The sequence below is a fragment of the Capricornis sumatraensis genome, chromosome 2, assembly GCF_032405125.1.
Source record: "Capricornis sumatraensis isolate serow.1 chromosome 2, serow.2, whole genome shotgun sequence".
In the NCBI taxonomy this organism is placed as follows: Eukaryota; Metazoa; Chordata; class Mammalia; order Artiodactyla; family Bovidae; genus Capricornis; species Capricornis sumatraensis.
The window spans coordinates 45,165,294-45,191,889 of NC_091070.1; the positions used below are offsets into that span (position 1 = coordinate 45,165,294).

The window sequence follows — 26,596 nt, forward strand, 5'->3', positions numbered from 1 at the left end:
CAGCGAGGATGATCACGGACTGAAGCTGTGAGATCCAGTGGTGCCTTCCCGCTCATAGTTTTTCTTGCCAAGTTGTCACCTGGCTGAAGTGTGTGTCTCCGAACAAAGTTAGAATGCAGGTGAGCTATGTCTTTGGTTTCTTTGGACTATAAATAACACTTTTTTTTTCTTCAAATATTTCTAAGTATAAACCTGCTATCTTGAGGTCCTGGTCTTTAAAAATTTTTTCTTTTTATTTAAAGCTTTTCCACCGAGGTTTCAGTTTGTGGTTATTCCTTCATGCTTTGGTACAAGTGCTTGATGAAGATGAGTTGCCTGAATTGGAGCCGCCCTCGTCCTGCCACTTGTCCAGACTCCTCCTCCTCGCGTTCATGAAGAAGTTGCTGACGGTGCTCAGCTCCAACCCCAGCTGCTGGGAAATGGTGATTTGCAATTCTTTGGATGGACGCTTATTTTCCTTGAATATTGCATGTAGAGTTCGACGCTGGACATCAGTGAAGACCAACCTGGGCTTTTTGGGTGTGTTGCCTCTATCCTTCCCGTGTTCTTGCTCTTTCCTTTTGCATGCTGCAAAGAGACACAGAGGCTGTTAGAACAGACCAGCTGGGAGACTCGAGAGTAGAAAGGCCCAGCCCATTCAATCTGTTAGGCATTCCTCACAGCCACTTTCTATCTGCTGACCTCCATCATGGGCTGGGAGGGAAGTGTAACAAAGGCATGGAGAATGATGAGGAAATAGAGTTTTGTGAGTAGTGGGCATGGGTCCTGGCTTTGACGAGTATCTGTGTTTTGTTGGTGGTAAATCAATTAACGGAGTATGGACCTTGATTACTCATCTGTGGAATGTTGGGTTTTAGATAGATGAACTTATTATTTGAACTTTTTTTTTGTTTATCACTATCTGTAAAGTAGATGTAAGAACATCTACCTTACTGGATTGTGGTAAGAATATATGAAATGGTATGTAAAAGTTAACGTTAACTAGAGGGCTTCACAAACACAAAGTCTTATCACCTAGAAGTGGGTGTTGCCCTCAAAGCATCTACGGTCTGCTGCTAGTGGAATACTAAGAACATAATTGAGGGTCTAAAAGCCAAATAAAAAGGTATTGCCTTTGTTCCCCTTCTGATTGTTTTTGTTTCCTAGGAAACAAACTAGGAAAGAGTTAGTGTGTAAGAAAACTCCATAGTGTCCTACCATGCCCATCAAACAGTTTCCCACTGATTCTTTGGTGGAATCAGGACTTGGGGAGCAGGGATGAAGTGCACTTCATCATCACTGGGGCTAAACCGTGACATTGGGGTGTCCCTGTGCCTCCTTTTTGTTCTTCACAAGAATCTTGCTGTTGGAGTTGCCCTCTTCCCTCGCCTCATCTCCCACCGAGAAGGCCCATTTCCTGCCCATGCCCATACAGGCAGCTCCTGTATCATGAAGCTGCCTCGTGGCTGCTAGAGCTATTCTGGTGCATCATCCCAATGTGGTCCTCAGGTCCCCAGGGTTTGGTGCTGGATCGGGGTCTCCTCACCTCAGATGCCACACTCCGGTTTCTCAGCTAACTTGGCTCAGTAGCTTCCACCTGCCAAAGGGGCACTGAATTGCTAACGATCCCCTCCCCTCCTTCTCCCGCCCACCTCCCCCATCAATGAATCCCCGCAGCCATCCCCAGATAACCACGCAACTGAAGTGAAAACAGTGCTCTCTGGCTATGCTTTCACCTTTAAGCAAGGGTTGGTGCTGTAATCCCAGTCAGTTTTCGGCCCCTTGCTGCCACCTCCCCAACTCCCACCCCCACTCCCCTGCCGCCCAACAACTGTAGAGGTTCCAGAGCAGCCTCGGTTATCTTCACAGCTGCTAGTACACACTGTAAGGTGTACACTTGCACCACAGCAAAAGGCAGACAGGGCGTCTTCCCGGTGGAGATGGGGCCTGCCTCTCTCTCCTGTCGCCGTGGCCGGCTGCCCTACCTACTGCTGTCCCCTGCTCCCTCTCCCGTCTGTTTGTATTCCAGGCTCCTAATTCCTTACTAGGTGGTTCACCACCTCTGGCTAGGTGCAGCCTCTGTGCTCTCCCCAGTTAGCCCTGCCCTTCAGCCTGCCCCTACCTTTTGTACCCTGCTGTTCCACAAGGTGGATTCCCCAAAAGCTTTAGGAGTCCATTTAGCACAAATCAGTTGAGCAGTCAGAGCAGCTAAAAAGCTATTGGGTACAGGTTGAAAAAGCCTCCAGTCTTCAGAGTGCAATCTGGGAGTCTCCAAGTTTTTTTTTTGTTTGTTTTAATTATGTGCTATTTAGTAAAGAATGCTTTGAGTATTACATTCCCTTATATTATTTCTTTATACATGATATGCACTATACAACTGTGTTACAGACGTTATAAAGCAAACACAAAATATAGAAAATTTTAAAGGGGTAAAATAACATAAATAGATATAGAAATTCTCCTCTACAGTTGAATCAGCTTACTCAGGCCCCAGAGTGCATTTGCCTCACTCCAGGGACCACAGGTCCAATATATTAGGAAATATAAGAACAAGAATTTCAGAATGGACACGAGGGATTGTTGTTTAGTTGCTAAGTCATGTCTGACTCTTTTGCAACCCCATGGACTATAGCCCACCAGGCTCCTCTGTCCATGGGATTTCCCAGGCAAGAATACTAGGGTGGGTTGCCATTTCTTATTCCAGGAGATTGTCCATACCCAGGGACTGAACCCATGCCTCTTGCATTGGCAGGCAGATTCTTTACCAGAGAGCCACCTGGGAAGCCTGGACATGATGGGAGGCCTCTCTTTTATGTCCTCAGTTATGAAAGAGAGATTTTAGGCTAGTCAGGTCTTCTGGTACCTTTTATAACACATTCCATAGATCACTGGCTATGTCCTTTGCCCACCATGACAGAAAGCATCTACATAATGGGAAAGATTTATTAGACACCCAACTCCCTCAGAGCATTGAGCTGTATATACTGAACTAAGTGAGAGAGTCCTTCCCCTCAGGGAACCCACAGCCTTCACTGGACAACCAGATTAAGTCCCTGAAAAAATAAGCTGACTAGACTAAAGTCAAGTCTAGTTAGTTTGTGTCAACCCAAGTAGACGCATCTTTGCATAATACTGATGCGCGCGGCTGGTTGATTCATTCACTTACATTCAAAAACGAATATAACACAAGCCTTTCTCTTAAGGAAGTCAATCTAATGGTTATGTAACCTAATAACTGCAGGAGTATGACAAGAGCCTACAGGATATTATCTCTGCTTGAGGATATTATCTCTGCTTGAGGATATTAAAGCAGGCATCACACAAGAAGGATACTTATGCTAGGCCCTAAAGGATGAATAGGAGTGCTAGTGAAAAAGTGGGAAAACGTCATTCCCAGCAATGGCAACCCACTCCGGTACTCTTGCCTGGAAAGTCCCATGGATGGAGGAGCCTGGTAGGCTGCAGTTCATGGGGTCGCTAAGAGTCGGATATGACTGAGCGACTTCACTTTCGCTTTTCACTTCCATGCATTGGAGAAGGAAATGGCAACCCACTCCAGTGTTCTTGCCTGGAGAATCCCAGGGATGGGGGAGCCTGGTGGGCTGCCATCTATGGGGTTGCACAGTCGGACACGACTGAAGCGACTTAGCCGCAGCAGCAGCAGGGGGAGTAGCACTTGTGAAGGACTCATAAGTGTTAGGAGACTGGTGGTGGAGCAAGGTGCATGCAAGGAGGAAAGCTGTGGGGGCCAGGCTTCACACATAGATCGAGATCAGATATGAATTATCTCGTAGGTAAGGTTTGAGTAAGGCCGCTGTGCAACTGAATTTTAGTTTAGAAAACCCCCTCTGGCAGTGTTGTGGCGGGGGGGGGGGTGAGGTGGAAAGCAGCACTTCAGGACATGTATGCTGACATGTGCTACTTTGACCTCCTTTAGGACACTCATTCTTGCACCTGTTGGAAGATGCTGGTGACTCTCAGCTGAGATCCATGCTGGGAACTGCCCTTGGCCAAAGGTTATGCCATCCCAGAGAGAAGCTGAGGGGCTAGACACATCCAGGGGGGGATTGGGGGAGTAGGGGATGGGAGTATGAGGGCAGAGGTTGAAGACAGTGGAATGAATTGGTTTAAGGCTCCTCCACACCAAACCCTTGCATCTAGTAGGGACAACTCTGAAGCATTATCCAGCTCCAGAGCACCCTGTAGGAGGGGTTGGGTTAATTTTTGCAACTTTGTTAAAGTTCAACTCCATCTGCCTGGTTGTACTTCCTCCACGCCCTTCCCTGCTCAAAAAGGGTTAATCTCCATAGCCCTCTTTCTGCAGGCAAGTCTCAGAGTCTGTTTCTCAGAAAACTTGGCGTAAGCCAATTAGAAAATCAGTGTTATGAGGACCCCAAGATAGACAATGGCAGTTGAAGATGGAAAATAGGAAGCAAATTTAAGAGCTTCTTGGAAGGGAGAACCAAGAGGAATTAGTAACAACACCTTGCTGGGAGGATGGAGTTCAGAACATCTCCTAGGCTTCTGATTGGATGGTAGTAAGGGGGCCATGAGGAATGCAGATGGAGGAATGAGTTTTATGAAAGCAGTTGTCACTTCTATGAGGGACAAATCCATCTGAAGTGCATGTTGGACATCCTGTTAAAGATCTCCAATAGGTGGCTGTCCAGCAGATGGCAGAATACATGGGGCCTGGACCTCAGGGGAGAGATCTGCGTTAGGAATATAGACTGGGAGTCGTTAGGGCTCTAGACACTTCCCTGTGCAGAAGCTGGATTGGCCGAGTAAGAAAGTAGAGAGCTCTGTAGAGTGAAGAGTGGACTAAATTACACAGAACACATACCTATGTAAAAATAAATAACTGAGCATCGGGTGCAGACTCTACTTATTTATCATTCAAAAGGCAAAACTAAGGGAAATCGCAAAGAGATATCTATTTTCAACCTAACTAGGGTAACTGAGGGCTTTCCAGGTGGCTCTAGTGGTAGAGAACACACCTGCCAGTGCAGGAGGCATAAGAGACTTGGGTTTGATCCCTGGGTCTGGAAGATCCCCTGCAGGAGGGCATGGCAACCCACTCCAGAATTTTTGCCTGCAGAATTCCCATGGACAGGAGCCTGGCGGGGTAGGTCCATAGGGTCACACAGAGTTGGACACGACTGAAGCGACTTAGCATGCACACACACAGGGTAACTGAATGACTTCAGTGTGGTCCTTATCACTTGGAAGGACTTGGCTGAAGCTACTCCAGAGCACCCTTTCCCAAATGGCATCAGAGGCATGATATTGTCTCAAACATGAGTTACTTGAAAACATGGCTTGCAGGCCAAGTACTTTCAGAAAAACCTACTATACATAGCCTCTTCTTCAAAATGCATAATATGTGTTTAGCACATATAATTATGTTTCTCAAATTTATTTAATTCCAGAACTCTGTTTGGTAGAGACTGTCTGTCTATGTCTTATGCAATACTAATTCTGGGGAAATGCAGTTTGGAAGTTCCTGCCCTGAGCTTTCAAGCGTTGCAAATGTCACTATGTCAGAACCTGGGAAGTGGGATTCTCCTGGGGCAAGGAGCCTGGCCAACTCATTCTGTCTCTCCAAGGCAGGCTGCCATAGTGCTTGGATGTAAGGGGAGCTCAGTACTCATATGGGTACTGGATGCGGTGACTGTGATTAAATGTGTGTGGTTATATCTGGAAAGAGCTTTGTACAGAAGTTGGAGTGGCCGAATAAGAAAGTAGAGATATCTATAGAGTGAAGAGTGGACTAAAGCTTGCTGAAGGTCAGTGTGTAACCTCAGTGAGGTGCCCAGGAGAAGCAGCCCAGAGAAACAAAATCATGCTTCTAGAAGAGTGTATAGCATTATAGCTGTGAGACCTGTTAAGAGAATATAAATGAGAGCAATGTTTTGGCATTTCCATGGAACTCATGTCAGGGTACATGTTGTTGTTGTTGTTTAGCAGCCTAGTTGTGCCTGACTCTTTTGCGACCCTATGGACTGTAGCCTGCCAGGCTCCTCTGTCTATGGGATTTCCCAGGCAAGAATACTGGAGTGCGTTGCCATTTTCTTCTCTAGGGTATCTTTCTGACCCAGGGATCAAACCCGCATCTCCTGCATTGGCAGTTGGATTCTTTACCACTGAGCCAGCAGGGAAGCCCCAGAGATTACCTAATATACGGTTGAAAACCAGCAATTGGTCCATAAAAGTGTGCAGTGGATAAAGAGAGAGAATGAGAAAGTGGGAATAAAGTCTGACAGTAGGAACCACTGCTTAGGGAACAGTATTGCATGTGTTTTATAGGAAAATTATATTTTTGTGTGGGTATATAGTTTTCACTAAAAATAGAGTAGTTATCACAGAACTGGACTAAAGGGAAGAAGATTCCTATTACATGCAAAAGGCAGTACTGAAGAGGAAGAAGACTCATCCCAAGTCACCTCCATGAAGGTGGGCAAGTAGGTATGTTTGCAGGATGCAGTGGCCAAGTGTAATGGGGCTGTCTCAGGTGACTTTGATCTTCTCTGGGAGCCAGGTCATCTACAGTCAGTACTGTGTGGGAGACAGAACCAGGTGTGGAAGACAGTAAAAGGCAGACAGTGATTTTATGTATCACAAGATTATAAAGAATTGCTTTTTTTAAAGGCAATGCATGAGGACGTGGGCAAAGGACAAGCTTTCATCTCAGGCATGCCTGGGGTCTATGCTTTGCCCAGAGTTGGCAAGAGAGAACCAAAGGTATTTCAAGAAATATGAATTCTGAAAGATGTTGAAAGGCATTCCATGAACAATGAGTTTTGAGGTCAGGCAGTTTGGGAAATGCTGAGTTAATGATTGAGCAAGCTTCTTTAATGCAGGACTTCTCAGATTAAACATGCTAATATGCACTGATGGTTTCTAGCTTATGGGGGCTCTCAAACTTATTTGATTAAGCAATTCTTTACTCAGAGATTCTCTCAGGAATGGTGTTGCTTAGAACCATGTCTCTCAAAATCTGGTTGCCAGACCCATGCTGGTCTATAAACTGTTACTGACCTGTAGCAAGATCAGAAAATTGAGAATAAACAATTAGAAAGTTTTATGGCAGTTTGACATTGCTCCAACATTCTGTGATTATTGTTCTAGTAATACATTTTTTATTGTATTATCAAAACTATTGGTCCAGAACATATGGAAATTAGAGACAAACTTCACTATACAGAGTTGAAGAAGCCCTGTCTTAGAATATACTTTATAAAACATGGTATACAGTGACATCCTAGAATCAGCTGTCACCCAAGCATTTGTGTGTCAACATATCCATTTTCCTGATATAATGAAACAAAGGACTTTACAACATCTAAACTGTTGACTGAGCTGTGCAAAAGTCTGCCAAGAATTTGTTTGGGAATAAGTAAGCACATTGCTGTACACCTGAAAATAACACAATATCGTAAATCAACTATAGTTTAACAATTACAACAAAAAAAGATCTGCTGTGCCATATTCAAAAAAATACATAGGTACAGACATGTGGGCTTGAGAGACATTTATAAAGCCAGACAGAATTATAATACAACTTCTTAAATGAACCTGAGCTCACAGGACACACGCTCAAGTCCCAGCTCTGTGGCCACTGATAGATGTGTGATCTTGGGGAAGTTACTTGTCTTCTAGAGCCTTAGTATACCCAGCTGCAAGGTAGAGGACAATGGCCTTCTTTCCTTTCAGGATTAGAATAAGCATTAGGTAAGATAAGCTATGGGCTTCCCAGGTGGCACTAGTGAAGAACCCACCTGCCAATGCATGAGACGTAAGAGACGCGGGTCAAGGGTTTGATCCCTGGGTCAGGAAGATCCCTTGGAGGAGGGCATGGCAACTCGCTCCAATATTCTTGCCTGGAGAATCCCATGGACAGAGGAGCCTAACAGGCTACAGTCCATGAGGCTGCACAGAGTAGGACATGACTGAAGCAACTTAGCATGCACACAAGATCTGATTGTTGAAATGACTGGTAAAACGACAAATGCTTAGGAGATATTCTAGGTGTTTACAAATTAATTATCTGATCTTTTCTTCTCTGATCAAGATGCAAGTGTAAACACTGAATTTACACAGCAGGTTTGGGTCTTCGCTCTGTCTCTAGCCTGTGGTATAAGCTTGGGCACATCACTTATCTCTTTTTCTGCATCCTTTCAATGAGTAGGCAGAGTTCTAAGGCCCCTGCAGGCTTTAAAGCCCTGTGAGTCAATGAGTAAACCCATGCAGTATCTCTCCTGGTGTCCAAAGTCTTATATTATCTGTTAAAAAATTTCCAAGGTAACCATACTCTGTCTTTTAGAATATATAGCCACTATGGTGACTCTTCCATTTTATCTTCTCCATCCTTTCGGCTTCTCAAAAAGAGAAGGTAGTTGCTCTGCAGGGACACCGTCCAGTTTTGCAAACAGTCCGGATCACATTCTTCACAGTGGCTTCAGACTTATGAGCTTTAGAGATGAAAATCATAACAGCAACAACCACAGACCCTGTGAACAGTTAAGCATTCTGAGCCCTTGAACAATAAGTACTTTATTTTTTTGCCACTTTCTATTTTTCATTAAAATTGTAGGAAAATTCTGACTTTGCTTCTTGAGGTTCTTGGTATATCTGTCCCAGAGTTGGCTGCTTCACATAGCACAGAATTGTGGGTTAAAGAGGACCACCACTTCCTTGGTGGTCCAGTGGCTAAGACTCTGGGCTCCCAAGGCAAGTGGCCCAGGTTCGATTGTGGTCAGAGAACTAGATCCTGCATGCCACAACTAAGAGTTCATACGCTGCAACTAAGACCCGGTGCAGCCAAATAAATATTTATTTATTTAATAAATTCATTTATTTATCAATAGATAGAAGAGGCTGTCTTCTCGGGGGCACTAGTGGATGTTTCAGTGTGAACTTATGGAAAGTACACCAAGGATCCAAGTAGACTGAGGGTGTCCATTATATCTCAGTCTATAAGGGAGGAAGGTTCTGAAAGGAGCACCGCTCTAGTTGTTGAAAGTTTTAGGTTCTGGCTCTGTCATTAATTAGTTGAATGGCTGGGTTAAATCCCTTAACTAAGCCAGTCCACGTTCCTTAACTGTATAATAATGTAGGAATTTGACTAAAAACTTTACAGTTCCTTCTGGGTGCAGCCCTATGACTTGACGTGTGTAAAGAGCTTTCAATGTCACTCCAGGGAGAAGACACACAGTTCAGATTTCTATGTCCTAAGTGGGCACTTGGAGAAGTGAGAGGGTTGAAGTGTTCACTCTAGCTGGCCCCCTCCCTGACACCCTGCCCTCTAGTCTCAGAATATCCCCGTGCCAGCACCATCTTCTCCCTCCTGGCAGGCGGTGGGGAGGGAAGACCTCTGGGCAGAGCACCTGCAGATGGAGTAGCAAAGGGACTGAGACGTGTGTGCCCAGTGAACAGTATCACTAGGTGGGACCAGAAAGCTGAACTTCATAAGCTGTAATGACAATTTGAAAAGGTCTTCCAGAAAACTTTCACTTATCTTAGTTACACTAAGGAGGAATATGGAGAACTGTGTGTGTTTGGTGGGGGTTGTAGACGTACAAACGGACAAGTGACCAAGAAGCCACAGTATCCGCTAGAATAAGATGAGGATGGAGTCAGGTGAAGGATAAGCTGTGTGTCTCTCACTTTAGAGACGTTATTTAATTTTAGAAATAGCTCCGTGAGGTATGACATTTAATAGGAAATTTGGGACTCAACTTGAGGAGAGAACAGTTTTGACCTCAATGTTTGGATGGAGACCTCTAGAGAGGCAGGATGAAAGGACTTGAGGGGTGCCAAGACAGAACCAGACTTGACTGATTCAAATCTGACTTATTTGGTGATCTGCCTCTATGGGGCTGAGGAAGGAGACTGTATGCCTGCAGCTCCCCAATCACACCTGGCTTTTACCCCAAGGGTCCTTATACTATAGCCATGTACTTTCCGCCTCCATACAACTGCTCAAGAGTCTGCTGTCCTATTGTGACTGAGGGGAGGTGGGCCAGGGAGCAGAAAGGGGAAGGCCTGGGATTCCAGGGCACCATGAAACTGCACTGTCATCTCTAGACAGTGTGGCACTTTATCAGGGGCCTGTTAGAAACACAATGTCTTCCCCATAAAGGCTGCTGATAGAGCTGAAAACTACAACCTGCAAAGCCAAGTGCTCTTGAACAGGTGAGCCTGCCATGTCCCACATCACTCGGGGAAGGCCTGGCCTGGAGCTGGAGGAGGGTCCGGGCAGCTGCTCCTCTCCTGCTCCAGGGTCTCCAGGACCAGCAGGGTGCACGGGGAGCGCAAAAACACACACTGAAATTCCACCCAGATTCCTGACCGAGTCAGCAGGGATTTTCTCGCATGTCCTGCTCAGGGGAGCTTGGGACTTCATGGGTAGGAAAAGGGATAAAAAAGCAGTGGGACCAGAATGGGCAAATCCATAGGGACTGAAAGTAGTGGGTGGTTGCCCGTGGCTGAGTAGGTAGTGAGGGGCGTGGAATGCAAGGGTCTGCTAATGGGTACAGGCTTTCTTTTTGGGGAGGAGATAAAAAGGTTCTAAAATTGTGCTGAAGGTTGCATAGTACTGTGAGTATACTAAAAACTACTGACTTACCCTTTAAATGGGTAAATTGTATAGTATGTAAATTATTTTTTAGTGCATGCATGCTATGTCACTTCAGTCATGCCTGATTCTCTGCAACCCTGTGGACTGTGGTTCCCCAGGTTCCTCCATCCATGGGATTCTCCAGGCAAGAATACTGGAGTGGGTTTCCATACCCTCCTCCAGGGGGTCTTCCTGACTCAGGGATCGAACCCAGGTCTTTTATGTCTCCTGCATTGGCAGGTGGGTTCTTTCCCACTAGCACCACCTGGGAAGCCCTTATTTCTTAGTAAAACTATTTAAGAAAGAAGTAGCTGGGCATACATACAGAGTGAGCCCTCTGCTCTCACTGCCCACCTGCCATGGAGAGGAAACCTCTCCTGGACTAACAGGGATGGTGGCATTGCTGTTCATGTGTACTGAGTCCCCAAACACTGTCTCTTGAAAGCTGAAGCTGCTTTTAAAGTAAACTCTGCAAGACAATACACATTTGAGGAGGAAGCATGCAAATAGAAGAGACTTCAGTAAGACAAGAATGGGTAACAACATGGTAAATCAACTATATTCCAATAAACATTTTTCAAAAAGACAAGAATGGGGCAACTATGGAGGTGAATATGGGAGGTTCCTGAGCCCATTTAACAGGCCGGTAGCCACCTTGTGGAGATCAGAGAGTCAGTGTGTGGGCCACACAACTGCAGGATTAGAGCTCAGACTGCAGGAGTGCTGGGTCATCATGTTATCTGCTTTGCTTTGTGTTATGTTACTGTCCTGTGCGTATTTTTTATAAGCCAAGCCCCTCACTGTTCTGGGGATGGGACAGCTCTTAAGCAGCAAATTTACCCTTCCCACAGTATACAGTACAATCTGAAAAGCAACTCCAGTGAATTCTAACTGATACGGCCAAGGGCAGCCTTTACACGGGAAGGGAACACCTGCATGGACTATTTGGTAATGATGATGCCCAGGAGAAGGAGATGGGGCCAGTACAACCTGCTGGACACAGGTGAGCTTTGCTGGTGTCTATGACTTTGTGGGTAGCTCAAGCACCTATGGAAACTCTTCTGGGCATGCGTATGAAACACCTAATACAAACATGGAAAGAGCAGATGTTCCTAGTCAAGGATGATCACTGTACCTTACCCCTGTACCATGCTTTACAGTGCTTAAAACACCTCCATTAAACCTTCCCATGTGATCCCACAAAACTCAGGGGAGGTAGAAATGGATAGTATGTCTTTTTCTGTAAGTGAAGAAACACTGTTAAAGAGGTGAGGTAACTTGCCTATGGGCACACAGCTGGTTAACCTGGGGACCTCCAACTCCACTGTGCCCTGGAAGCAGATGCAACACAGTGGACACATCGTGAAATCTTTCCCCAGGATGGTTAAATAGGGAAGGAGCAGCTGGTGAGGGGAGCCTAGGGAACCCAGAGCCTTGGTGAGTGGAGCAGAAGCAGGTGGCTAGGCAGGCAGCAGGCCTGTTATCAGCCAGACGGGTCTGGCAGAAAGGACTGCATTGGCCCACCCAGGAAAGTGGGTTGCATGCCAAGTTGAGATGAAGGAAGCCCAGGCAGCGAAGGGGATGCAAGACCCACACTGGCCTGGGAGAGGGGCCAGAGTGAGTCTAGTCTCAGTAGGGGCACAGAAGAACACTAGAGGCTGTCTCAGTATGGATATCGGCTCTGAGAGGAAGCAGAAGAAACCTGGGCTGATCCAAAGCAAAGGAAAGATGGAGAGCAGCTAAAGTCAAGAGAGGTCTGCTGCACCAAACTCAGGTTGGAAAAGTTGCCCAACCCTCTCACCTCTCCACCCTGTTTGCTTCTATAACAGCTATTCAAGACACAGACCTGCCTTCCCACCCATCTGCTGCCTGGAGTCCTCCAAAATACTTCCATCAATTTCTCTTCTCTAAAGAAGGCTCCAGAGCTGTAGCCTGAGGTTGGACTTTATGACCAAAGGAGAGCAGAGGTTGGCTGAGCCTGGGAGGGATGGAATAGAGTCGACTGAAATGTACAGCTGCTGACAGTAACTGGTGGAGCCCCTCAATACTTTGAGCCCCGATAATTGGAAATATGTGATATCGATGCCCTAGTTATGATGTTGATTCTGCAAAACGGTCACAACAAATGGCAGACCTGATGAATTACATGCTTACTATGCACTATTATCTCATGCAGGCCCATTGTGAATTGTAAGTCTTAGCTTATCGATCCCATTTCTTTAATTAATAGCCATATATAACACTTCACAATATTCACAGCAATTGAAAGTTATAAAATGGAACTCCTTCAAAAACAGCCTACAATTTTGACTTTTCACTTGGTCATCAGACATTTCTTAGTTTTAAATTAGTGGTTTTCCTTGTTTTCATTTCTGGAAAGTCATCTGCAGAGTCAATTGAAAATGCTCTTCCTCCAATGACACATGTATCATACAGTTGGCCTCACAAAGGTCTCCAGAAAGCCTGAGAGAAAGCCCTTGGTGGCTGCTTCATCATGAGATTCAAGGACCTTGACGTTCTGATCCCAACCACTGTTCCCACCTCACTTCCCACAGCTGCCCAGCCACCATCCATACTAAGTCACATTACTCAGAAGTCAGTCCTAAATCTACAATGAATGTTCACACTTCTATTCCTTTGCTCAAGCTGTTTCCTCACTCAGAGTGTCCTTCTCTTTCTTTTCCCTAACTCAAGGCTTAGCTCAAGCATCTCACTTTCTATCAAGGCTTCTCCATCCCCTGTCTCATCTAGGGAGAACTGTGGTCTCCTGTGCCCATAGAGCTCCCCAGAAAATTACTTATTACCTACCCATCTCTCTCACTAGGAAACAACAATGAGTTCTGTCAGAGTAGACTTCAGATTATTAATCTGGCATACTCAGCATCCTTGTTGGATAAATAAGTTGGATGTGGGCCCATAGAAAATGGGGAGCCATCCAAGACACAATCCTTTGAAAGTCCCCAGGTGATTCTAACACGTAGCTAAGGCTGAGAACCACTATTCTAAATCACTGCTTCTCAAACTTGAGTGCATAATCTTGAGTCATTTGGACATCTTATTAAGATGAAAATTCTGATCTGGCTGGTCAGGGCAGAGTCTGAGGTTCTGCACATTTAACAAGTTCCCAGTTGCTCACTACTCAGTCACTGGTCCAGGATGGTCCTCTGAGTGACAAGGGTCTAGAGTCCAGAGCAGAAACTGTAAGGTGTGGGTCAAATATATCAGCATCACCTGGGAGCATGAAGGGGAGGCTTGTTCAAAATGCACATTCCAGAACCCTATCCTAACCCTACTGAATTAAGATTCTCTGAGAGAATAGGATTCACAAACATACATCTTCCCAGGTTTCCCAGTTAGTTTGGAATAAAGTTGGAGGAAATTCTGTCATTAACTGATAGAACTTCCTAATGCTGAAGGGCAGAGGGGCGGCAACTGTGGAGCTGAAGAGCACTCCCTCTGGAAAATGAGGGTACTTCACACCCGTACCTTCCTCTTCCTCCTGATTATACACCAGGCTGGCAAAGGAGCAGAAACAAAGAACTGGGGGCTTATCTTCTTTTATATCACACTTCCACACCCACGCTGACAAAAGGACCCTGATGAGTCTTCACTGGACCTGTTTCATGTTTGCTGCTGCTGCTGCTAAGTCGCTTCAGTCGTGTCCGACTCTGTACGACCCCACAGACGGGAGCCCACCAGGCTCCTCCATCCATGGGATTCCCCAGGCAAGAGTACTGGAGTGGGGTGCCACTGCTTTCTCCACTTATGTTTGTTGCATTTAGGGTATTTTGAAAGTATTATTGTATACAGTAACATGTTGGTACAAAGGTACATACACATAAACCTATCATAAACCTGTTCCACATATTTCAGGCAGGGCTTCCCAGACTTTAACATGCTTTAGAATCACTTGGAGAGCTTGTAAGAACTCAGATTACTGAGCTCTTTCCCAGTAGGATTTCTAACAAGTTCCCAATGATGTTGGGGCATATGTATGGGAGAAGAACTGCAAATGAATACTACAGAAAAATTGTTTAGCAGGTTTATTTATTTTATGGGTATGGGTGAAGCAAGTCCGAAATGATTTTGGATGTATCACAGGATTGAGCAAATGAGTAACTGTGCATGTGGGTTGGTGGGGTGGATAAGTTATTGGGTAACAGGGTTCTCACTGTAGAGGAAGGGACATACAATTATGGAATGTGGGTAGGCAAGAAAAAATCCTATGGGGATATATTACAGTTAGATGGGGAGGTGCAAATTCATGATTTAAAAAATATGTATGTAAGAATGTTTATGTGTATGCTTTCATGCTCACTCAGCTGTGTCCAACTCTATGCGACCCAAGGACTGTGCCTGTCAGGCTCCTCTGACCATGCGATTTCCCAGGCAAGAATACTGGAGTGGGTTGCCATTTCCTCATCCAAGGGATCTTCCTGACCCAGGGATCGAACCCACTTCTCTTGCATCTCCTGCACTAGCAAGTGGATTCTTTGCCACTGTGCCATTTGGGTTTAGGTGCACATATATATTATGTATGTACGAGTGCATATGTATGTTTGTGTGGTGTGTGTGCATAAATATACATACATTTTTTCCCCCTGGATTTTTCTGTGAGGGCTGGAAAACAAAATCACCCTGGTAGCCATGAGCACACTTCGTACCCAGGCCTTCTTGGTCTCTAACACCATTCCTCACCACAGTAAACCATGGCTTATCAAAGAAAAGGTAGACTCTAGGACTTGGAACATCTTATAACAAAGAATGCCATAAAGTTTAAAGGAAAAAAAAAGATAGGGAGAAGGAGGATGAGAAGGAGAAGAAAAGACAGAAGCATGTCACAAGAACACATGAGCCAAATTAAAGGGGTTCTCATTGTCAAATCTGAGAAAGCTTGAGAGTATCAAAACAGGTATGTACAGAACTGAATTAGAAACCACTGGGAAAGAAGGAATGTGTGAATCCACACCAATAACAAATGGGTAAGTAAATGAGAGAGAAGGGGCTCTTGCTCACAGAAGAAAGCCGAGAGGTGACTGTCAAACAAGGCAGGAAACTGGAGATGGAAAATCATTTTGAAGCCGTAGCAATGAAGAGTAGGTCAGGCAAGAATCAATAGTTGCTAAATCTGGGGGGAATTTTGATGAGTAGTAGGATATTTGCATAATCTTATCAGTAGGCAAAAAAGTGAACTGTGGCTACAGAGGAAACATCTGTACTCTTGGAGATACATTCCTAAGTACATAGGAGTGAGGGGCCATGATGTATGCAATATACTCTGAAATGGCTAATGAAAACATTTCTGTGCATATGAGAGAGTGAAAGACAGACTGAGAGAAATTGGCAGACAGATAGAGAGCATAGGTGCACAAATGATAACACAAATGGGATAAAGTGTTAACAATTAGTCAACTGGTGGGTAAATGGTATATGCTCTTTGTACTATTCTATTTTTGTATCGTTTGAAAAATTTGAAATTTTCAAATAAAATCTTAAATCATGCTTTTGATTAATATTCACATTGAGATAAGTTTGATTGTTAACTCTTTATGAGCTTAATTTTGTGAAAAATTAAAATTAAAAATGTAGTTTATTTATGTACTTTTAAAACCTAGAGGAAAATAAACCAGTATATAGATGGTATCATTTCTGGGTTACAGAATTATGGATGATTTGATTCTGTTATATTGTTTATAGTGTTTCATATTATTCAAAGTTATTAGAGAAAAATTATTTTTGAAAAAGGACAATATTCACAAAAGTTTTACATATAATATTGCTGACTGTTATGTCATTGATTTCTAATAGCACAAACAAAATAAAACAAAAAACCTGAAATCATTGAAATGTCCAATGACAGGAAAGGTTGTTGGAGAGGTTATATAAATTATGATACTTCTAAAATATTAGTCATAAAATTTATGTTTGCCCAATCAATTTATGGAACCACCTAAGTATCCACAAATAGGGGGTTGGTTAAATTATAGCATAGCTGTAAAACACAATGTGCAGAATGTTTTCTGACCCAAACTGCTCCAGGAGTAGGGGGAGGGCTTTGACTCTTTGCCGTCTTGCAAACTGTAAACATCCTAGCTATACAAATCTGCTAAATGAGTAAGTGCTCAGCTCAGTTCAGTTCAGTCGCTCAGTCGTGTCCGACTCTTTGCGACCCCATGAATTGTAGCACGCCAGGCATGAGGTATTTTGGGAGAGGGCAGGGATGGCGGAATTACCAGGGGTTTTTTCTTGTCTCCATTATTCTTCCATGTATTTTCAAATGTTCTATCATAAATTTGGTAACAAGGAATTTTAATTTTAAAAATTGTAACAAAATATGTATGGATCATCCCATTGAGAAAAGATTGGAAAGATATTCACAAAAATGAGGATTACCTATGCTTATGGGTGATTCTTGTCACCTTTTTTCTTGATTAGTAGTAATACTTGTAGAAAGAAGTTATATTTTAAAAGCACTAGATGATCATTAAGAAGTCTATAAATAATATTGCTGGAGAGGGTGTGCAGGAAAAGGAATCCTCCTATACTCTCAGTGGGAATGTATGCAGGTGCAGCCACTATAAAGAACAGTATGGGGGTTCCTTAAAAAACTAAAAATACAGTTACTATGTAATCGTGCAGTCCCACTCCTAGGCATATATGCAGAGGAGACTCTGTTTTGAAAAGATACATGCACCCCTATGTTCAATGCAGTACTATTTACAACAGCTAAGACACAGAAGCTGCCTAAGTGTCTAATAACATGTAGTACATATATACAATGGAACATTACTCAGCCATAAAGAAGAAGGAAATAATGCCATTTGGACGGACCTAGAGATATCATATTAAGTGAAATAAGTCAGGGAAAGAAAAATATATAATATTGCTTATATGTAGAATCTCAAAAAAATGATACAAATGAACTTGTTTACAAAACAGAAATCGACTCACAGACATGGCAAACAAATTTATGGTTACCAAAGGGAATAACAGTATGGGGGGAATAAATTAGGAGTTTGGGGTTAATAGATACACAGTACTATATATAAAATAGATAAACAGTAAAGACATGCTGTATAACATGGGGATCTATATTCAATGTCTTACAGTAACCTATAATGGAAAAAAAAAACCTGAAAAGAAACATATATTTTCTCTACCTTTGCTGACAGTGGCATATAATCTGACCCTCATCATCTATTGCCACCCCTCCTAGTTACTGCCCTGCTGCTGCTGCTTCTCTTATTGGTTCACACTAGGATGGCTTTCAAAAGCACAAGCCTGACAACTTCACGCCAATAGAGGCCACAACTTCCTTCAGCTCCTGCTGTCACCAACTCCAGTCCCTTGGACTGGACAGACACGCAACTATGTCCTGCCTTTCCAGTCTTCTTTCCAGTGTCCTCCCTGCTCCCACAGAACTGTACTCCTACCTACCCCAGCATCATAAGGGGCACAGTAAGTAATTCTTTACCCATACTCGTCCTTCTGTGAGCTCCTATAGGATATGAGTTTTGGGCCCCAGCACTTAGCCCAGCATCTTGCACATAGGAAAAGACCCTGATGCTGGGAAAGATTGAAGCCAGGAGGAGAAGGGGACGACAGAGGATGAGATGGTTGGATGGCATCACCAACTCAATGGACATGAGTTTGAGCAACCTCCAGGGAGTTCGTGATGGACAGGGAAGACTGCTGCAGTCCATGGGGCTGCAAAGAGTCGGACGTGACTTAGCAACTGAACTGAACTTGCACACAGGAGGTGCTCCAATAGCATGAGGGCTAATGAAGGAAAATGGACCTTCTGAATGATGTAATGTAACCCTTGGTGACTTGAATGTGCATGTGAATCTTCTGGGGATCTTGTCAAGATGCAAGTTCAGATTCAGTAGGTCCAGAGGGGAACCTGAGAGTCTGCACTTCTTACAAGTTCTGCTGTTGTACTAAGAACCACACTGAGTAGTAAGGACCAGTGAACAGTAAGAGTTTTTCAGACAGACAAAAGTATGGACATAACATTCCAATAGGAATATTGAATTTTTGAGTGAACTTTTGATCTCAAAAGAGATAAAATATCATAAAATGATATTAATATAATACATGTTATATAATAATATTATGTGTCATTAAAATATATATAACTATAGAATTATATAGGTCATTCCAGAAAAGGGGTAAAATAAATAATAAAGGGGTAAAAATAAAGTCATTTACTCTTAAAGTCTCAATATCAATACTCTTTTTTTAAACTATAGTTGATTTACAATGTTGTGTTAGTTTCTGATGTACACCAAAGTGAATCAGTTAAATATATATATATATACACACACACATACATATATACACACATATATATATATTCTTTTTCAGATTCTTTTCCACTATAGGTTATTAGAAGATATTGAATATAGTTCACTGTGCTATATACATTAGATCCTTATTTATTTTATATACAGTAATGCTCAATATCAATGTTCTAATTCTCAATTTGGAGTTAGAATCACCTGAAAAACTTTTTAATCGGCATGTATTTTCTTCCCACTTCTCTGCCAGCTGCCAATCTGATTTGAGGAATATGAAACCCTCCATCCACCCCTCCCCACTACAAAAAACTACAGCCTTGGAGAACACTTTTGTTATTGATAGAAAGGTACTGTGTCTCTCAGTTGTGCTGGGGAAGAAACAAGCTTCCGGTTGTATAATAACTCACATCCGCTAAATCTTCTGCAAAGGGGTTCCAGCCAGGCTGTGCACAGATGCTGTTGTTCCCTCTGCCTGAAAAACTCTTTCTCTATTTCTGACCAAGTCCAATTTATTTTTTCCCTAGATCTTCAAAACTATCCTTTCATCACATTCCAAACCTTTTATTTTGGCACAAAAATGCAACCAAGAAACAGCTATTTGTCTCTCTTCCCCACTCGACGATGAGTTCCAAAAATGTCTGCTGTACACACCACCCCCAGTATTGAGCACAGTGTTGTTATGCTGGTGCTTAAACGAATAAAGAAAGAACCACTCTCTCCAGGTCTAGTGACGTTTCCTCTTCCACATCTTATGCCCTGTCCATAACTGGTCAAATCTAATTCCTAAGAGGGCTGACATTTAGTACAGGGCTAAGAACTGTGTAAATAACAACTCAAATGTCCTGGGGTTTGTTTGGTCCAAGTTGTTTGGGTTGGGGAACCAGACAGAAATAATATTTTTCCTCCTAAAAGTTAAAATTACATAATATTTACCTCTTACAAATCATATGTATTTAAGATAGGAAGCCCAGGAACAAAGTGAACACAGGTGACATGACAAAAGAACCAGAACAACTACTGTTTGGGAAGCTACAAAGGTGTTCTCTCCTTCCATCTTTGACCTTCTCCTATTGGAGGTAACCACTCTTAGGAACTTGAATTTAGTATTAGTTTTTACCACATACTTATATATCTCTAAACAGTAAGTTGTTTAGCATTGCTTGCTTTTGAGCCTTGTAAAAACAGTATTGTTCTGGTGTGACCTTTTGTAGCTTGTTCTTTAAAAAAAAAAAAAAAATTAACATTGTTCCTAAGACTCAACTATGCTGTGGTGTATACCTGCGGCTCATTCATTTTCATCACAATATACTCCTGCATTAATGTGAATATACCACAGTTTATTCCTGTGCTCCTCATCAGTGGACTTTTGGGATGTTTCTGGTTGTTTGCCCTTAGAAATAGTGCTGTTACAAACCATCCTTGTACTCGTCTTCAAGAGCATCTGTCAGCTTATCTAGGGTATACACCGAGGAGTAGACCTGGTCCAGGTATGGGTTCAGGTTTATAATCCAAATGATCTTTTGAAGCAACCAGCAGGGCATGAACTCCTGGTGATCTGTATCCTCACCAACCACTTGTATTGTTAGGACCCAGGAATTGTATCCTTAAATGGCAGCATTTTTGTACCAGAATGCAGTGCCCCTGACTGGACAGGTGTTTCCTCTTGGGCATCTAATAGAAGAGCCTGATCTGAGACTCTGCCCAAGAGATGGGCCCCAGGGACTTACACCTTGTTGAATCTCGACTTTGGGACACAGCACTAAATTGAGATAAGAGACACAGTCATCATAGTAGTCAATCAATCATAGAACACGGATCTTGAAGGACTCTAAGGGCAAATACTTCATTCTACATTTAAGGAGACTGAGGCCCAGAAAGGTTAAATGACTTGACAAGCTCTCAGAGCTAATTAGTATAAGAACCTGACTCTGGGGCTCTCAATTCTTAGTCTAGGCCTTTTTTTTTTTTTTGTGGTTTTTAAATGTGTTTATTTGGTTTAGTAATTTAAAATGGTATAGAAATCTATTAAATTAAAAATGACTCTGTAAATACTTAAATAACTGCCAATTTACTTTTAAAAGGTAGTTCTTTGATGTAAGTGACTGATGAATTTGATATTTTCAGGTCCTTTCCTTGTGAACTAAACAGAAATAAAACTGAATTTCAATGGGATAAATAGGGAAAAGATGCAATCTCTATAATAATGGTTTTCAATAGGCAAATTTAACAGTTTTTAAAGATAGCAATCTCCCAGGGAAATTAATCTCCAATTTTTTGACTTGTCATCCTCATCCTTGGATCATTCCCCCCAGGCAAAATATAGGTTTGGGCTTAAGAAGCCATTTTGTGAGGAAGTGAGAAAGAGTGAAAAAGTGTTAGTTGCTCAGTCATGCCTGACTCTTCACGACCTCATGGACTGTAGCCCACCAGGATCCTCTGTTGATGGAAGTCTCCAGACAAGAATACCGGAGTGGGTAGCCATTCCCTTCTCCAGGCAATCTTCCTGACCCAGGGATAGAACCCAGGTCTCCTGCATTGTAGGCAGACTGTTTATCATCTGAGCCACCAGGGAAGCCCCAGACAAACTTCAAATGCAGTGAAATTTCAATTCATCCTCCTCTTCTGAGTATTCAGAATTAAGCTGTTGTAGGAGGCTAGGACCTATTTATGGATATTACACATATCCATACAATATAGTCGCAGTAAGCTGATGGTGTATAATCTTAGATGCCTTTACATGTGAATGTAGAAAAACTCTGGAAAGAGATCAATTTGCAGCTGAAGCTGTTATGCAGCTGTTATGCTCTTCAGAGTGTGCATAACAAGCATGGTGTGTGTAAAGGAATCTGTTCTCACATAAGAGGTAGTCAGAAGCAACTGGGGAGCGGAGAAGGACTAATTAGTAGGAAGGGTGTATGCGTAGTGGCTTCGAAAACCTGAAGTGGAAATTTTCATTCCGAGTTGTTTACTTCAGAGATCCCCCCTCCCCCACCTCCCTTGCCTTGATCATCTCTACCCCAAGAATCCATTTACCATTTGAAAATATCTTTTGGTTTAACAGTGTCTGCAGGCTGGCAATAAAAGCTTTCCAAGAAGCATCCCTCTTTTAATGTCAGGATAAAACTCAGGAGCTGCTTATTACTTTGGGGGAGGGGGGGCGGCTTGAAGAGAGAGGCCTTCAAGTAATTTTGCTAAGAATGCTGACCAAAGGGTACTTTGGTACTCCTGGATCAGGTTTTCCTCCCAGCAGTCATTTTAATCAGCACTTCCCCTGTTTAATGAGCTTGTAGTGCCATTACATAATCACCCAGCTCACTGGATTAATGATGAAAAGAGGAACTGATTTTTCCAGTTGCATCATTTGAAGTAAATGTTAACTTTCTTTCTGAGTCCTTAGTTAACCGCATTAGTGTGACAAATATGTCTTTGTCTAGCATAAGTAATTAGAATTTAATCACTTTAACTGCATCTTAATTACCCCAAATGAATTGAAAGGACATTTAATAGCAAAGATTAAATTGCCTTAATGAACGATTTTTGTGACTCCATCAATACTTGAATCGTGCTAGCCACTCCTCTCACGCACTTCACCTTGCAGTGAGCACAGGATTCACTAGGTGGCGCGTTTCGCTCATTTATTTATTTAATTTCCCCCGTTGATCTGTTTTAGAAGACAACAGGAAAGAAAGTGAAAAGAATAGAGTTTATTATGTTCCTTTGATAACCTCTCTTTGGGACTATGAGGTCATCACCAGATGCAAAAACGAAAGCAGCGATTTCAGAAACTGTCGATTCTGAGGATCCTATGGCGATTGCAAAGGGAGATGAGAAACACTCGGATAACTGGAAGCTCGCAGTGGTTGAGGGAAACTGTAAGTTACCCTCTGGACGACTGCCAACATATATACAGAGTTTAAGTCAATTTATTATTTTTTAGTGCAGAGTCCTAAAACATGAGTAACAGGCAAGCTTTGGAATAGCAAGACAGGAACTGATGTGAAGCCAAGAAATATAATTATTGTGCAAGTGTGGATCAGAACACCAATGCCAGAAAGTATGGGAGGTTTGGGCCTTTGGGCCCTCCTCCAGGCTGGGTCCCCGTGGACCAGTCCTACCCACAGAACACATCTAATGAGATGGGTCTTGCCCATCAATAATTGTTTAAGTGAACAAATGGATAAGGAGACTTCAGTTCCAAGGCTAGCTCTGTTACTGCCTCACATTCCCTCTTTCTTCAAAGGAGCAATAAAAGATCTCTCTTATAAGTCTTAATAGAAAAAAAGAAAGAAGTTTCCACAAGTATCTCTCTTTTAGCATCCCAGAGGGAAGACACACATTCTCTACTTTCAAGGCCTTTATTATGCAGAGACTTTCCAGGTTGGTGTTTATGACAGGGGATCAGACATTTCCACATTCTTGGTCCACTGACCTGGTGAACTTGAACCCGTAATTGAGGCACAGGGTGGAGGGTAAGGGGATTCTGGGCTTTGAGTTGAGAAAGTTGTGCACAGGGCCTCAGTGATTTCCAGCTTTGTTACCACAGTTAAATAATTCAACCTCATTGAACAGAGAAGCCGGAAAATAATGGTAACTACCCCATAAACTAGTGGCTCCTAAACTTTGATGCACATTAAAATCACATCAGAGCTCTTAAAAATCACAGTGCCCAGGTCATGCCCTATACTACTAATGTCCAGAATATTTGAGATTTTAGCCAGGAGTAATTTTTGAAAAGATCCCTAAATAAGTTCAAAGTGTAGCAAGATTTGGGAGCCACTGGTACAAGAATTAAATGGTGGCTCAGATGGTAAAGAATCTGCCTATAACACGGGTGAACTGGGTTTGATCCCTGGGCTGGGAAGATCCCCTGGAGATCCCCATGGCAACCCACTCCAGTATTCTTGCCTGGAGAATCCCCATGAACAGGAGACCCTGGCGGGCTATAGTCCATGGGGTCACAAAAAGTCAGACATGACTGAGCAACTAAGCACAACACATATGTGCCCAGCAGAGTTCCTGACCAATAATAGGTACACAATGGACACAAGCTCCTTCCTTATCAATTGACTTCCTTATCACTTGCCAAGACAAATCTGTGGGTTGAACTTCAAGATCTTGTTCTGTTCAGCTGTTATCTTATCAAACTATCTCACCTAAAGGAGAGGAAAATTTCTGGAAGCTAATTTGTTTAGCTTTATGATCATGTTACATCTTTGGGGAGGAACACAATGTGGATGTTTCTATAGCCAGACCCTGTGGTAAAACAAATTTATGTTTGTATCAAAATAATCAGATTGTCCTGTGATTGGCCTGGTCATCTAAGCCAATTCTACAATTTCAGAATAAAATTAAGCTTCATTCAAATTAGCATACTTGTGTTAAAGTAAAAATCTATGGAAATCTATTGATAAAGACAAGAATGTATGATTATGCATTAAATTAATTCACATTAGAAATCAGGTTTTTCCTTTTTACTAAACTCTATAAGGCCGACACTTTTCAGGAAATGACTTCTCTCAAAGGTGCTTAGCCATCTTATTTAAATACAAACAAAATGAAAATAGTATTTAATTAATACTTGTTGAATCCTTTATCCCAAGTTATAGGAAATCTATACTTTAACTATTATGACTTCAATAAGACCCTCCTTCTGTTGGTACCCTAGATTGAGGACCATTCAAATTTGCCAAAAGTGTGGAAACTTCTGTTTTTATAGGGACTGAAATGAAATTAGAAATTTCTCATCCTGTCCATCTAAACTCCTTGGTTGACTTAAAATATTAAACTGGTGTTTAACTATTCCAATATATGAAGTTTACAAAGAGCACTGAGCACTGTTACTTGAAGGGCAAGGCTTCTAACTATGTATTTTGAGGAGCAAGACACCCAAGAACCTCCTTTTCAATTACCCACTTTCACTAGACTTGAGGATTTTCTTTCTTATAAGGAAATCAAGAATAAATTTTACCAATATACTCTGCAAGAACTCTTTCTTCTGAGAACTTTGGGTAGCAGTATCTGTTTGATTAGCTGAATTTGCCATGAATGTGGAAATGATGACATCAAAACAGCTCATGTAACAACCTCCTTAAAGACCTCATAGATTAGAGATGACTATAGATTTTTCCCAGCACGGATCAAAGGGACTGAATTGAACGTTTTAGCTTAATGATCCAACTCCTGTCACACCCATAGGGACTTAAATTCCGATTGTATAAGCAGGTGTGTATGTGCACTCAGATGCATGCAGAAAGCTGCTGGGGAGGGAAGAAAAGATCAACCACCTGATTGACGAGGATAGGTTTGATCTTTTCCATTATTACTTGATTGTGCTCATGGATACTACTGGTAGGGTCTCATGACTTCTCATAAACTTTGAAATATTAGCTGTTAATTTTTGTTTCCTCACCACAACTCTTCAAAGCCATCTTAGCCACTTTTTAAGGGCAAGAGAAACCCAGACGACAGGCCTGACTGGGCCCTGTCCAGGGTCCTGACGCAACACTGGGGCTTCAGGCTGCCAGGCCTCCAAGCGTGCCTTCATGCACCCCACCAGAAGGCAAACAAAGAGCTTCAAGCTCAAAGCCTCAGGGCAGCCTTCCAACTCCGGTCAGTTAGCTGGAAGGCGAAACAACAAAACAAAGGGAATGCTAATCCACTCTCCCTTCACTACACCCTGAGCCCCAATCTCTGATTTCAGACTGCCAGGGTCACCTTCTCTACTGTGACCCTGATATTCTCAACATGCCAGCAGAAGTATAATTTGGATATAAATTCCAAACATGCTATCTTGTTTGGAGAGGTTAGAGTTGGAGTATAATTTGGGGGAATGGCGATTTTGTCTCACCAGTGGGATCATACCCAGGAAGTGGGTAGGACCAAGACAGATCCACTCAGTATCCTTTCCTCCCTCCACTGCACTCTACCAATCAAAACAGTTATCGGTTGAAAATCACATCAGTGTTCTAAAACAAAGCCTCTTCTCTTCCCATTGGATTGAGGCACTGAAGTTTACTGGGTGCCTGGCTCTGCGGCCCGCAGGGGGCGCGCGCAGTTACAGGAGCACAGTCTGGAGCACAATACGATCCCCTAAGCTACTGGGGGAAGGTGAGTCCAGATCGAGGGCATCAGCGAGGGCAGGAGGTTAGCTCCCCACCTGGCACTGAGCACTGGAAGCTTGAAGATAAAGATGCAGCCTGGGATTTGAGTCTCTCTGCTGCTACAACACAACCTTGCTGTTGTTGGCACAGATCATCCCAAGTGTCAGGTACAAAACAGCTACGGCAGGACTGGGTTTCTATTGACCCTGATCGCCCTCTGACTTGGGGCTGTGCCCGCTGGTGGGAGAGCCAACCGCCCTAGGAACAGGCCGCAGGGTTTATTGTCTCTGGCGGCTGTGCTCAATGCCCCGACACCAGGTCACCACAGAACGACCAGCAGATCTCCTTCACTCTAGTCAAACTATCTGCTGTGATCTTCACCACATGCACACTTAACTCCATGCGTTCCCTCCTCTCCTCCCTGGAGTTTGTGCTCCCTAGTGGGGACCGCAAGGGAGAACTATTATCACACGGCCTCTAGGACTCAGACATGGGCTGGGAGAAAGGTACACGCAAAGCCGTCTGGTGACTGGACTCCAGAGCCAGACCTGTTCGGCTAGTGTGTCAGGGGGTCCCAAACCAACTCCCCGGGAGCAAGG

General features: G+C 43.1%; 1 protein-coding gene across 1 annotated transcript in view; it reads right to left on the minus strand.

Annotated features, from left to right (window-relative positions):
- Positions 1–277: 277 nt before the first annotated feature.
- The window catches only part of ONECUT1 (one cut homeobox 1), a 31,434-nt gene continuing 5,115 nt past the window's right edge, over positions 278–26,596 (minus strand). The window contains exon 2 of the mRNA XM_068966360.1: positions 278–567. Coding sequence (XP_068822461.1) covers positions 278–567 — 290 coding nt within the window. The remainder of the gene's footprint in view (positions 568–26,596) is intronic.